Here is a 13677-nt window from a genome sequence, read left to right on the forward strand (position 1 = left end):
GCTGAGTATAACTATTTTAATGTGAGGTCCCCAAGCCAATTAAATTGTAGTAATACTTGATACTACTCTGTGGCTGCCCTGTAAATACCAATGGCTGGTTGCATCTAAACAAGTATCACTTGTACCTAAAATAAAAATAAATAAATAAAAAAAATCAGGAAATATTAGTTATAATGACACCAGTGCCTGGTTATAAATGTATTTTTAAACGAACGTTTTTTTGCAGCCTTTTTATTTGTAGATGTTGTTTTTGTTTTTCTTTTACAGTCTAACAGTATATTTTCTGTTTTGAAGTTGGTGATATACGCGGGGCCTAACACAAACAGTAGGAAGGTTGCTGAGTATGGAGGCAACACACTGGGATATGGCAGCCGTAGTGTCTTAGGAACTGGTTGGCCGAAAGACTTGGTGAAGGTATGGCATCCAGGCACATTTGCTGCCTAGAAAAGAAAATGAACTTGCATTCCCCGTGGGCCCAAGTATTAACTCTAATTCTAGAAGACATTTGCCACGGGGGCTTTTGTTGAGGTGGGGCTACCTCGGTAGGCCTGTAAACTCACTACTTTGTTCAGAATGACCCTCCTTTCACTCGTAAGGCATCAGACCCCTATCCGCTCCAGAACTTGTATCTGTCTGTTCCATAGGTTACTCCATGGGCTGAGGTTGTCACAGCATTTCTTTCCCTGTCCATTGAAAGGACTGCTAGTTCTTCCCGCTCACTTGTTCTCTAGACTCCCTTATGATGGGTGTCCTAGAACCACAGGGCCATTGCCATTTTAAAATGTGGAATCAGTGTTTTCAAATGAATTGGGGCCTTTGGAACAAAAATAACTATCCATTCTCAGACTGATGAGATTGGAGCCATGCTTTGTAATATGGGCCCTTGAACTATAACATATCTACCTAGAATATGAATATGAACTGAAATGCCCACTAAAACCTGAAAACCTCTCCAGAGTCTGCTCCCAGAGCCTTTCTCTCACATGTATTATGTACCCTCTTTAATTCAGCCATAGGCAGCAAGTTACCTCCAGAGGTATAGTCCAGATGCATCCAAATCTGGATCAGCACAATACTTTTAATTGTTCTCTGATTTCCTGCATTTTGTTTCTTACTCATGGTATTGATTCAACAATGCAGAGCAAGGTCTTTCATCACTCTCTCTGTGTTCTTCAAGCTACTGGCTATTTGCCCACCTTATTGGCACAAGTGAGGTGGTGAAATGGAGGAGGGGGAGGGCAGAAAGTGTAGAAATCTGAGGAATTTATTGAAATTACGTTCAAGATTTGATCTTTACTCTGACCCTGCTATTGGGCAATCGTGGCCATTTCACAGATGCCTCATTCCCAAAGCTACCTGGTCAGGAGAGGCAGCTGAAAGGTTGGTGTCCAGATGAGAGGGGATAGAATTTGAATCAAAAAGCGAGTGAGAAAAGAAGTGAAATGTTGCTGTGGTTCTTCTGAAAGTAAATCTCTGAAATTCATTGCTCTCTTGAAAATTGTGTGTCTTGTTTTTAAAGTGCATTTTCCCCCCTTAAATTTTAAGGTGGAAGGAGATACAGTCACCTTCTCCTTTGAAATGAGAAGTGGCCGTGAACATAACACTCCCGATAAAGCTATGTGGGGCTTTGCTTGCACAGTTCGCGCTCAGGTACTTGAATCTAACCACTGCTATGGGCATAGTGTACTTTTTCCTGTGTGCCTTGGTTACATACATCATATTTGCCTTGGAAACAAGGCAGAATATGAGCTGCTGTTTCATCCATCTCTTCCATTTGGCAGTAGTAGACCACTAATAGAAGTAGTAGTTTTATGGAATAAAACTAGCTGGGACCTAAAATCAATACAGCACCACAGAAAGAATCCCTTGCTAGGGGCTCCGTCTTCAAAGCCTGGAGAGGTGGTCTGCCTCCACCATCTTTCCAGAGGGTGAAGAAGACTCGAACACCTTGTAGAAGTGAGCCCTTGGATTCTGGGTTTTAAGAGTAGTAGAATCGGATTATTTTTATTCTGTTCCCAAAGGCTCTTCTTGCTAGTCTAGATCTGTCTCTGCTTAATTACTCATGTTACAGTCTGTATATAGGTTTAGTCTACTCCTTTTAACAGTACCAGTTACTTTCCTCCCAGGAATCTATTTAAATAAATTAAATCTATTTAAATAAATTAAAATGTATTTCAGACTTGGCGGTTGCTTAAGTTTAACCAAGCCAAGACTCTCTGGAGTGGGATTATCTGCTAGAATGTAAACTCCATGAGGGCAAACATCTTTGTTTTGTTCTCTGCTTTATCTCAGGCACCTAGAACAATGGCTGGTACACAGTAGGCACTCAATAAATATTTATTGAATGAATTCAGTGTAATCATTGACAGCATCTTCGTTCAAGCACAGAATGGAGGTGACAAAATGAAATAGTGATTTATACCTGGATAGGTACAGCAGAGAGGAAGCTATCCAAAAAATCTTGCATGTGATTTATGCTGTTTCTAATATGGAGTCTCACTGACTCTTCTCTCTCCAGAATTGTGTTGAGACTTCACTCTGTGGTCATTCCAGTGCCGCCATCTATCTATTCATGGTGTTGGGTGCTGTCTCTGTGTCCCGTAGCAATGATCCTTGACACTGCTCCATGAGCCCCTGTGGTTGGGGACAGTGCAGTGTGGTGCGGCGCAGGTGAAGCGCTCCTCCGTGTAACTGACCAGTCTGGTTTGCCCTGTCTGCATTGTAGGAGTCTTCAGAGGATGTGTCGGGAGGCTTACCTTTTCTGGTAGACCTGGCTTTAGGTCTGTCTGTGTTAGCTTGTTCCATGTTAAGAATCCTATACAATGGACCAGAAATTACCAAAGAAGAAGAAGCCTGTCAGGAGCTGCTGCGGTCCAAACTTTTACAAAGGTAAGAAAAGGCTCAAATTGGACTAGTTTTGCTCGCAAAGGAAAAAGGACTTTATGTGGAAAACTACTTTTAGTACATTTCCCAGCTGATTGTGCCTACTGCCTGCCAATCCCATGGGTATCACTGTGTCTAAGAAATAAGATGAAAATTACATCAAAGTGCCTTGTGGCCCTTACTTTACTAAGTTTGAAATTACACCCTTGAACTGTGTAAGCTTTTCTCCAACCCAAATACTGTATAATTAAATTAAAGGATCCCCAAAAGGATGGGAAGATGGACAATAAAGCAAACATAGCAAAATGTTCCTTCTAGAATCTTGGCTGTGGGTATATGAGTGTTAACTGTGTAATTCTTCCAACTTTTCTGTATATTTAAAAGTTTTCATAATAAAGTGTTGGGGAGGAGGTAGAGTCCCAAAGATGGGGTTTCATATAATGCTCATTTTTCTTTAGCCTCTGGAGGAGGTTTGATGAATAAATACTTAGTACATAATGTGATCCTTCAAATGTTGAATATCGATATATCTGCAAACTTCAAGTAGCTTTCCAGATAGAAGAGGAAGTGAAGAATCTCTTCTTCTTTATGTTCAGGTGCCAGTGGCAGGTGGAGGCCAATGGTGTGATCTCCCCTGCCCTTACTCCAAGCCCGTCTCCACTGCCTCTGACCATCGAGGAAGACAGAGAATTCACTTACCCCTCTGACATCCTCGTGCCTCCTGTTGGAAACTACTTTGACCTGCCCCGGATCAGGCTGCCTCCAGGAATCATGATAAAGCTCAGGGAAATTTCTGGGCGTGCCAGACCTCAATTTAGACCAAGTATAAAGTATGTTGCTATACAGCACTTTATTTTCCCAATGAAAAAATGTTTAAACAAGTGAAGGGAGTATGTTTCTTCTTGTAGTCTAGCAGATGAACCTTTCATTTTACATGTACTTGACGAATGTTAACCAGGTGCTCTGGAGAGTACCCCCAGGTGGTGTTCCAGGTCGGTGGGTTCAAAGCGTGGGCTCTCAGTCAGCAACGTTAGTATCGCCTGAGAACTTGTCAGTTCTTGGGCCCCATTTCACACCTGCTGAATCAGAACCTCTGAGGATGGGGCCTAGTAGTAATCTGTGTTTTGACAGGTTTTCCATATGATTCTGATGCATGCTAACATTTGACAAGTTCTAGGTTTTTCTCAGGTGGTTTGACCTTCTACTTGAAGGTAGTCATCAACTTTGGTTTCCATAGGGTCTTAAAGACATTTCTTTATTTTCAACGTCTGGAGAGATGGTAATCTTTAATCTAGAATGTGAGGTCTTGCAGTTACCAATGTCTTTGTGGTATTCTAGCTTAAAGTTAAGTCTGTTTTGCGGGCCTCTGCTCTGCCTTCTGAGGCAAGATTGGCCATTTCAGAGAGAAGAATTTAAAGAATAGATGAAATTTAACATGAAAAAATACAAAAGCACCATTGTTTTCAGCCCAACATCCATATGCTCAAAATACTACCAGCCATAATACTGCATAAAATTAATTGGCAGATAAATCGTGCCACAGATCTTTTATTAACCTCAGACCTATTCCAGCTCTAATATAACACCAGCTCAAAATATACAAATCATAGAAAATGAAGTCTGTTTAATTTTGATTTTCAGCTTCATCGGCCAATGTCAGTTTTATCAGTTAAATATATCAAATTATTGCCAACTTGTAATAAAGAAAGTGTGGTGAATATTTAACATACTTAAATCAAAGCGTACATTCTTCCATCTATAAAATACAGTATTGGTAAGTTGAGCCCTTACCAATACTAGTCATATAGCTGACTGGTTTCCCTTGTGATCTCAGAGAAGTAATCCAGCCAGACGTGATGGAGGAAATGGTGGTATCATGTGTCATTAAGCACTTGAACTTGGTTGATGCACTGCAGTCCCTAATAAATTTCCAGTATCAAGAAGAACATGCTGAGGAATATGATTTATTGTGTAAAATCATGGGAGAGACATTTAAGAAACTCAATGCCATGGAGAGACAGCTGCAGGTAAGTGAAAGTTAAAACATTTAGCTGTCTCTTATAACTGTGGGAAATGACTTCTTTCCTGGAAATTTAATGAAGTTTAAAAAGTGATCTGAATTTTAAAAAGATTATTGCGACTAAAATTTCTGAATTTACAGATTGCATTTGTTTTTATTTTGCATCTAGTTTCACATTGTTTTATATTTTAATGTGTCAGAGTGTTGCAGAATTGGAACAGAAATGGCAAAGTGAGGTTGATGATGCCACGCAGGGGAAACTGGAGAACAACATGCCTTTCTTCTATGATTACCATTTTAATGAGGTGAGCAAGCTGTATGACTCATCACTGGGGCATTGCTATTTGTAGTACAATGGTATATACTGTGTGCGTAGAGATAACATCATTTTTAAAATGTTGCATACCTCAAAACATACCCATTGTTTAAAAAGGGTTAAATAAGGTTGATTAGATCAGCATGTCAGTGATACAAAGAAAAAGTTACTCGTTATTTAATTGATTAATAGTTTTATAAAGCAGTTATCATCATTATCAAATTCTGCTTTCAAGCCTTTAAAAAAAAAAAAAAGTTATAAGCACTGAAGAAATCCCCAGAAAGTAGTCATTGCCATTTTTAATCATTAAAATATCAAATAGTAACTTACAAACGTGCTTCTGGTGTAGAAATATGGACCAAAGGTGGGTTTTTTCCCTGAAATTTTCTGTTCCTTTTAACATGTACAGTAAAACTCGGTTTTTGCAGATTCTGCATACCATCTTCTCTTGACTTTTCCTTCTTTAGAACAAAATGAAAGAACTAGAACTTTTGTGTTCAATGAAGGAAGTCTCCTTTGATGGAAATGATCTTGAAAACATGGTCCTATCTCTGAGGTTAGTGATGTTAGTAACTGTGTAAAGCTAATATATCACCTTGATGCTCAAAACAAAATGCAAAGATCTCATCTCTTAACAGATATTTTAAAAAATATTGTGCATTCAACTAAATATTTTAGAGTTGGAACTTATTTGGTATTCGGAAATTTTGATTTTAGCCTTCAAAAGTTAGCATATAGGCACTTGAAACTGGGCAAAAGGAACTAAAACTGGCCAGTTTATAGCACTGCTCTCCTCGGATGGGGAAGGGGGAAGGCGAGCGATATTTATCAGGTTACTTTTGCTTAGGTTCCCCTCTATCTTCTCATAGCCTTTGTAATTAAACACTTTAGTTTTGGTAAACCAGAGGACAACTAAATGCACATCAGTCTTTCTTTATAGGGAGAAGTTCCTACAAGAAGTGAATTCTCTTATTCAGAAACCCTCGCACCCACTGGCTAAAACGAAGACGTTAGTGAAGAGTCTAATGAACCGAGCTGAGCTGTTGCTGCACGTCACCATTGCGGCCCAGGCCGGCCTCACAAGAAGCATCTCAGGGACCCCCGCAGAAACACCGGGTACTGCTGACAGCCAGCCCTGCAGGGCTGTCTGCGCTAGTCTGTTCATAAAACATACATCAGCTGCTTTAAAAAAAAAGAAAAAGAAAAGAAAATCACTCTAGTGTTCGTAGAAAGGAAAAAAAGGAAATTTCAACTTTTTTATTTTGCCTTTTACTTTTTCCAGCCAAGAAGTACTTTTCATTGAATTCATGTGGTGTTTTGTGAGTCTTCTGAGCATCAGGGGTGCCTCGTCATCTGCCTTGTTTAGTCTTGAGGGGAAGCATCTAAGGAGCCCAGTGACATGTGTTTTTATGATCCCAGTGCCCCTCATTTTTAGATTATGGATTGTCATTTTCATAGTAACATATAATTAGTCAACACTGTGAATCCTGGAATGCATCATATTTTTCTCTGGAAGCTGAGTTTGCATTTCCTCTTTAGTAATTATGTGGAACCTTCTAGCATGAATTTCCACTATTAATTTTTTTCCTGGTCACATTTTTTTTTTTTAATTAATTAATTTTATTTATTTATTTTTGGCTGCGTTGGGTCTTCGTTGCTGTGCGTGGGCTTTCTCTAGTTGCGGCGAGCAAGGGCTACTCTTCATTGTGGTGTGTGGGCTTCTCATTGCGGTGGCTTCTCTTGTTGCGGAGCACGGGCTCTAGGCACGCAGGCTTCAGTAGTTGCGGCTCGCGGGCTCTGGAGTGCAGGCTCAGTAGTTGTGGCGCACGGGCTTAGTTGCTCCGTGGCATGTGGGATCTTCCTGGACCAGGGCTCGAACCCGTGTTCCCTGCATTGGCAGGCAGATTCTTAACCACTGCGCCACCAGGGAAGCCCTCCTGGTCGCATTTTAATTGCTAGCTTGAAAACTCATTTCTCAGGGAAATCAACGAGTCTTCTTACTTAAGCCAGATCCATAACACTGGGCAGAGCCCATAATAGCAAGTGTTAATTATTATCCTGAGAGAACAAGTCATAAACATGTTCTTAAATGAAGGACTCTATGTTGTCTAGACCCATTGCCCGATGGACACTATGGAGCAAGTGAACTGTTTTCATCCCATCTGATTGCCCAGGGCTCCTCTCACTAGGGAGAGAAGTCTAGGATGACTCCCAGGTTTCTGACCCCAGTAATAGGGTCCCCCTGCAGCAGGGGAAGCATGCCAGGTGTGCAGTATGATCACATGCTAAGATGGTCAGCTACACCATGTCCCTGGCCACATTAGCCCGTGTTCATTAAAGGTCCCATAAAAGACTTACCCACTCAGTAAGGCTGGTGGTGCTTTCCAAGAGGCTTTTGGCATCAGAGATGATGAACCAGTAGTTTCCTAAGAGATAGTGTCTTCAAAAGTTATAATTTTTTTAGATTGAAGCTATCTAACCATTTTTAAGACAGATTCAAAATGACCTCAACTTTCTTAACATCTTTTTTTCTTAGCCTATCTTCACATGCAGTTTTGTCTGCTTCCATTAAAGTGTTCTTTTACAAAACAACTATTTCCTTGATAGGAGTATATGTCTTATAGGAAGGGCTGGTCAGATTCTAGCTAAAGTGTGATATTTACTCACATCAACTATGATCAAAGCAGAGGTATCACCAAATGTCAGTAAGTCAGCTAAATAAATCCAGGATTAAAGGGGGAACAAAGGCCATATCTTAAAAAAAAAAAAAAAAAAAAAAAGATCTGGATTTATTTGAATTAAGATTTTTTGCTTCCAGAAATTACTTTCTCTGTCCTCTCTTGCTTTTTGGAATGCTTAATATTAAAGTTAACACTGATGGTTTACAAAATTAAATGAATTTTTCAGCCTTTCTTTGGAAACCCAATTTGATAAAAAGAGTTTAGTTTTTCAAGATAAAGTAATTTTTAACCTTGATATTCAAGGTTTTAAACCTCAATATTCAAGGTTTTAAAAAATTGGCCTAGGGAATTCCCTGGCGGTCCAGTGTTTAGGACCCCGCACTTTCATTGCTGAAGGCCCGGGTTCAGTCCCTGGTTGGAGAACTGAGATCCCACAAGCTGTGCGGTATGGTGCCCCCCCCCCCCAAAAAAATAAAAATTGGCCTAAAAATCATCTGTGTGCCATGCTAGCTGGTTGGGTGGCTGAACTGGAAAGCAAAGATACTCTTAGACAGTTTGGTGGTTCCTTGTTACTTTTCGCTGTTGCTGCCGTCCTTACAAATAGGATAGCAGATATGTCAACGTTCTTCTTCCTTTCTGTTGCAGCTTGTAAATCAGCCTCTGAAACAAAGGTGATATCTCATGCTGTGCGGCAGCCTGTTTTTCTTCGCAGCATGTCGGCTCCTTCTGACCTGGAAATGATTGGTAATGAAGATTTGGAATTTACTAGAGCAAATCAGAGGTAAATAGCTAATGGCCAAGGTCGGATTCCCACCTGCGGCTGAACGCTGTCATCGCAACACTCCCTGAGCGGCTTTCTTGTTTGGCTGTAGGCGGCGCCACGTGACCAGCCACCGCAGCAGCTCCTTCACGCTCCTGCAGTCATTGGCCATCGAGGACAGCAGGGACAAGCCCACCTACAGCGTCCTGCTGGGGCAGCTGTTTGCTTTCATCGGCACCAACCCTGACCAAGCTGTACGTCACGTTTTGCCAACCACAGGTGGATAGCGCGAGGGGTCGTGTGACAGCAGGAGTCAGGTGTACTTCCTTTTCATGCGTTTCAGGTGTCCAGCAGCAGCTTTCTTTTGGCTGCGCAGACAAGGTGGCGGCGGGGAAACACTCGCAAGCAGGCGCTGGTGCACATGCGGGAATTGCTGACGGCTGCCGTGCGAGTCGGGGGAGTGACACATCTTGTGGGTCCGGTGACGATGGTCCTTCAGGGAGGACCCAGGTCAGTTGTTTCTGTTAGTTTATACTGTCCTGTCTGGCATGGGCGAAAGCCATTCCAGAGATTACTCTTGGGGCAAGATCTTAGATTTTAATGTTTTCCCATAAAATAATATACTTTAATAAAACTGGTACAGGATTTAATTTTAAAAATTCAGTGCACATAACAGAAAGTAAAAGTCTCCTTACTCACCTTCCCTTCCTAAATTCCACTCTGTTCATTAAGAGCTTGTTGTATCAACTACGCATACATAATAGCTATTTCATTCTCTTTGTATGCTTAAGTGTGTATGTGTATGATTTTTTAAAAACTCAATTCAGATTATATTACACAGGCCTTACTGTAATCAGTTGTTTTCCTCAATATATCTTGGATATCTGTGTCTTTTCATGTTAATATGTATAGATCTGCATTATAGCTTTTAAGAACTTCATGGACCTCCGTTGTAAAGATGGTTATATTTTATGTAACTCATCCGCTACTGATGTACACATAGGTTCATTTATTGTTTCTTTCTCTCTTTCACTTTCCCTCTGCTTCCTTTCTTCCACCCTTCCTTTCTTCCTTCTTTCTGTTTTTGGTTTCCTTTTGCATTAACAATAGTGCTGCAGTCAACAACCTTATATCCCTATATTTTTGGTGCTTATTTTTACTAGATCAAATTTCTTTTTTTTTTGAATTTATCTATTTATTTTTGGCTGCGTTGGGTCTTCATTTCTGCGCACAGGCTTTCTCTAGTTGCATCGAGCGGGGGCTGCTCTTCGCTGCAGAAAAAACAAAATTTTAGTTCTTGCTCACATCCATTGCAGGTCTGTCTTGGCTCATGGTAATCACAGAGAGCTCAGGACAGAGGAGGAGACCACCATCTCGAAAGCTTTCAGGGCCCTTGTCAGAGCTCTGGCTTGTTGGCCAGACTAGTCACATGCCCACCCAACCGCAGCGGTGCCCAGAAGGCGTAGTGAGTAACACTAGTGACTGCCACAGCTTACTTCCAGAGTAGTTTCTCTGTAACACTGGCAGCATTATTCCTTTTTCCCTCATTACATTTCCCTCATGACATTATTAATGCCATGTGTCAGACATCTAAAAAAAAAATGCAGAAAATCCCAAAGTATAAAATAAAAATCACCTGTAAATCCAGCATCTTAAAATAAAACCTGTTAATGTTTTAGTGTATTTGTTCAGTCTTTAGTCTAACCGTAGTGATCTCCTGTAATGTTTTTAGTGCTCGGATAGCACTGCATCATATCCCTGGACCTTTTTTAAGCCAATTTCCTATTTTTAAACCTTAGTTTTTATTTATTTTTACTATTATAAACAATATTATGTTGTATATCTTTGTAGATAAATCCGATAGTTCCAGTTTTCAGCCAGCATTAATTGCCATAGAATCTATCCCAGGTTGTGTTTTTACACTGGGTAAGTCTTATTTCCCAACAAGATTCTCATATTCTGCTCATAATCAGAGTACGAACTTGCAAAGGACGCTTCGCTAATCTATTTGTGTCTTGGTTTTCTCATTAGTGCAATTGCATTTACAGTATTCAGTGCTGCATGGAATGTCGTAGCCATGCCTCAAATGAATGGTTTCATTGTTAAATAAGTTTGGGAAATGTTGGGTGCCATTCTCTTGCTGCTAGAGATATGAAAGACTTTAACCTTAAAAGGTTCTGAGTAGTCCTGCAGTGAGGAACCCTACTTACCTTTACCTAACGTGGGATTTCCCAGACTTTTCTCTTTTTTTTTGGTTGTGTTGGGTCTTCGTTGCTGCGCACGGGCTTTCTGTAGTTGTGGCGAGCGGGGGCTACTCTTCGTTGCAGTGCGCAGGCTTCTCATTGCGGTGTCTTCTTTTGTTGCGGAGCACGGGCTCTAGGCGCACGGGCTTCAGAAGTTGTGGCACACAGGCTCTAGAGCGCGGGCTCAGTAGTTGTGGCGCACAGGCTTAGCTGCTCCGTGGCATGTGGGATCTTCCCGGGCCAGGGGTCGAACCCGTGTCCCCTGCATTGGCAGGTGGATTCATAACCACTGCGCCACCAGCGAAGCCCTCCCAGACTTTTCTTGAGTGTGGGCATTGTCTTTGAGGCACACTTAGAAATCCCTTCCAGCAACCTTCTGTGATCCTGAAGTTTGGGAAACACTGATCTCCAAGATTCCTTCAGTTCTGGATTCATCTAGACACCCTTGGGTTTCTCAGAAGAACTCTCTTGCTCTTGTGTTCACTATTGCCGTTCTTGACATGGTTGAAGAAGTCTGAGCTTTGGTTCTGTTCCCTAGAATTGAAGAACTAACCTGTGGTGGGATGGTCGAGCAGGTCCAGGAAGCCTTCGGCGAGACCATGACCTCTGTTGTGTCTTTGTGCGCCCGTTACCCTATTGCTTGTGCAAATAGCATCGGACTCTTATGTACTATACCTTACACCAGGTAAGCAAGGAAATGCTTTTTATTGTTAGTAAGGTACACCACAGTGTAGTTGATTAAATAGAAATATTTTTTAATTAAAAAAATTGGATTTTTTGGTTTTGATTATCCAGTGACACTATCACTCTGATTAAATGAGCTTGTCTCCTGACAGACACTTAAAGTTACTATGTAAATTCCTTATTGTTGAGTTCCTGCATGATCAAATGTGGATCCCCATTAGGGATTATATTACATTGTCAAAATGGAGAAGTTTGAAGGAAAGAAATAGTTCCCTAGGAAATTACTTATGTATTGAGCAAAATTTTTTGCCTTTGCACATTTATTTCCTCTCTTAGTTACTTGATTAATAGTTTGAAGATGTCAAGAATTCATGAAGTCATTCTTTGAATCCCCTTATGATAAAATGTGTAGTTTTTTTCTATTATGGTAACCTTGTGTTGATTCCATCGACTTTTACTTTGCTCTTCTATATGAACTAACCAGAACTTGAAGTTCATTACTTATGAAGGAAAATACTCATTCTAAAAAATTTCTATGTTGAGTTATACATTGGTATCCTAAGTTGTGGACAAGGAACTACACCGACATGTTTTATAGCCCTTTGATAACTTGAATCTTAAGTGAGAAGTTCCTAAGGGCTGGTCAGTTATATTTCTTTCATTCAACCCTTTCTGCCTGGCCCAGGAGTGAAGAGAAGTGCCTGGTGCGCAGTGGCCTTGTTCAGCTCATGGATCGACTGTGTAGCTTGAGCAGTCAGACTGAGTCCAGCTCCAGTGAGAAACAAACCAAGAAGCAGAAGGTGGCCACCATGGCCTGGGCAGCCTTCCAGGTGCTTGCCAACCGCTGCGTTGAATGGGAAAAAGAAGAAGGTGAGAAACAGGATTCCTTTCTAGAGCTCATTGATTTCTTCTATTGATGTGTTTATGTATTAAGTATTGGTGCTGGATGGGGGAAAGAAAAGCTATATTAAATTACATAAGTAGATTGGTTGAATCAATTATGATTTCATGGGAGCCTCTTCATCGGCATGGTTCTATGAAAATTTATCACTACTCCATGACAGTAAACAGTATCCTAACCTGGAGGGCATTACGCTAAGTGAAATAAGCCAGACACAGAAAGGCAAGTACTGCAGCCATCTCACTTATATGTGGAATCTAAAAAAGCCAAACTCATAAAACAGTAGAACAGTGGTTGCCACGGTTAGGGGGCAGGGGCAAATGGGGAGATGTTGTTCAAAGGGACAAACTTTCAGTTATAAGATGAATAAGTTCTGGAGATCTAATGTACAGCATTGTGATTAGAATTAATAATACTTTATTTATACTTGAAAGTTGCTGAGAGAATTAATCTTGTGTTCTTATCCCCTCCCCCACACACAGAAAGGTAACTATGGGAGGTGATGGATGTATTCACTAACTTGATTGTGGTAATCATTTCACAATGTATATGCATATTAAATCATCACGTTGTACACCTTTTAAAAAATTCACGTTCTACAATCTGAATATATGCAATTTTTATTTGCTAATCATACCTCAGTAAAGCTGAGGGGGTGGGGAGGAACGATAACCACCTGAAGGAGTACAGTAACCCCAGGAAATTGAAGACATCTTTCATTTCCTTTTTGTCAGCACTGCTAACGGTGTCCGAATAAATATTTTTATGCAATGATTTTTCAGTTGCACTTTTGAGGTGCTATTTCCAGATTATATTTTCAGTCACCAATCCAATTTAAAAAGTAAACTTGAAGGATAACTTCTCCATAGTATCCCAGGTATATAGCTTGTTTATTTATTCATTCACTGTGCGTTTTATTGTCCTGAGAGCCAGGCATAAGATGAATAAGGCATCGTTTCTCACCTTAAAAAATATGGTCCAGTGGGGGAAATAGACCAATGAACAAATAATTACCGTGCAATCAATGCCATGATCAAGGTGCACACAGAGTGCTATGGGAGCATAGAGGTCCCTACAGGCCAGCTGTGCTAGGGATCAGGCAAAGCTTCCCAAAGAAGGTGACATGTGAGTTCTTCTTGAAGGATAAAGAAGACTTCCAGGCAGAATGAACAGTAAATGGCAAATAATT

At 40.7% G+C, this 13677-nt stretch overlaps 1 protein-coding gene across 5 annotated transcripts in view; it reads left to right on the plus strand.

The window, feature by feature from the left end:
• HECTD4 (HECT domain E3 ubiquitin protein ligase 4) overlaps positions 1–13677 on the plus strand; it is a 196340-nt gene that overhangs the window by 107202 nt on the left and 75461 nt on the right. For 3 of the 5 annotated variants that reach the window (XM_059895298.1, XM_059895299.1, XM_059895300.1), the window contains exons 22-34: positions 268–414; positions 1546–1650; positions 2726–2889; positions 3480–3713; positions 4718–4910; positions 5104–5208; positions 5687–5775; positions 6160–6335; positions 8546–8681; positions 8773–8914; positions 9004–9170; positions 11442–11588; positions 12273–12457. In XM_059895298.1, the coding sequence (XP_059751281.1) occupies positions 268–414; positions 1546–1650; positions 2726–2889; positions 3480–3713; positions 4718–4910; positions 5104–5208; positions 5687–5775; positions 6160–6335; positions 8546–8681; positions 8773–8914; positions 9004–9170; positions 11442–11588; positions 12273–12457 (1990 nt within the window). The remainder of the gene's footprint in view (positions 1–267; positions 415–1545; positions 1651–2725; positions 2890–3479; positions 3714–4717; positions 4911–5103; positions 5209–5686; positions 5776–6159; positions 6336–8545; positions 8682–8772; positions 8915–9003; positions 9171–11441; positions 11589–12272; positions 12458–13677) is intronic. The other 2 variants (XM_059895301.1, XM_059895302.1) reach the window with 1 other exon arrangement.

This window comes from Balaenoptera ricei, chromosome 14, assembly GCF_028023285.1.
Source record: "Balaenoptera ricei isolate mBalRic1 chromosome 14, mBalRic1.hap2, whole genome shotgun sequence".
Taxonomy (NCBI): domain Eukaryota; kingdom Metazoa; phylum Chordata; class Mammalia; order Artiodactyla; family Balaenopteridae; genus Balaenoptera; species Balaenoptera ricei.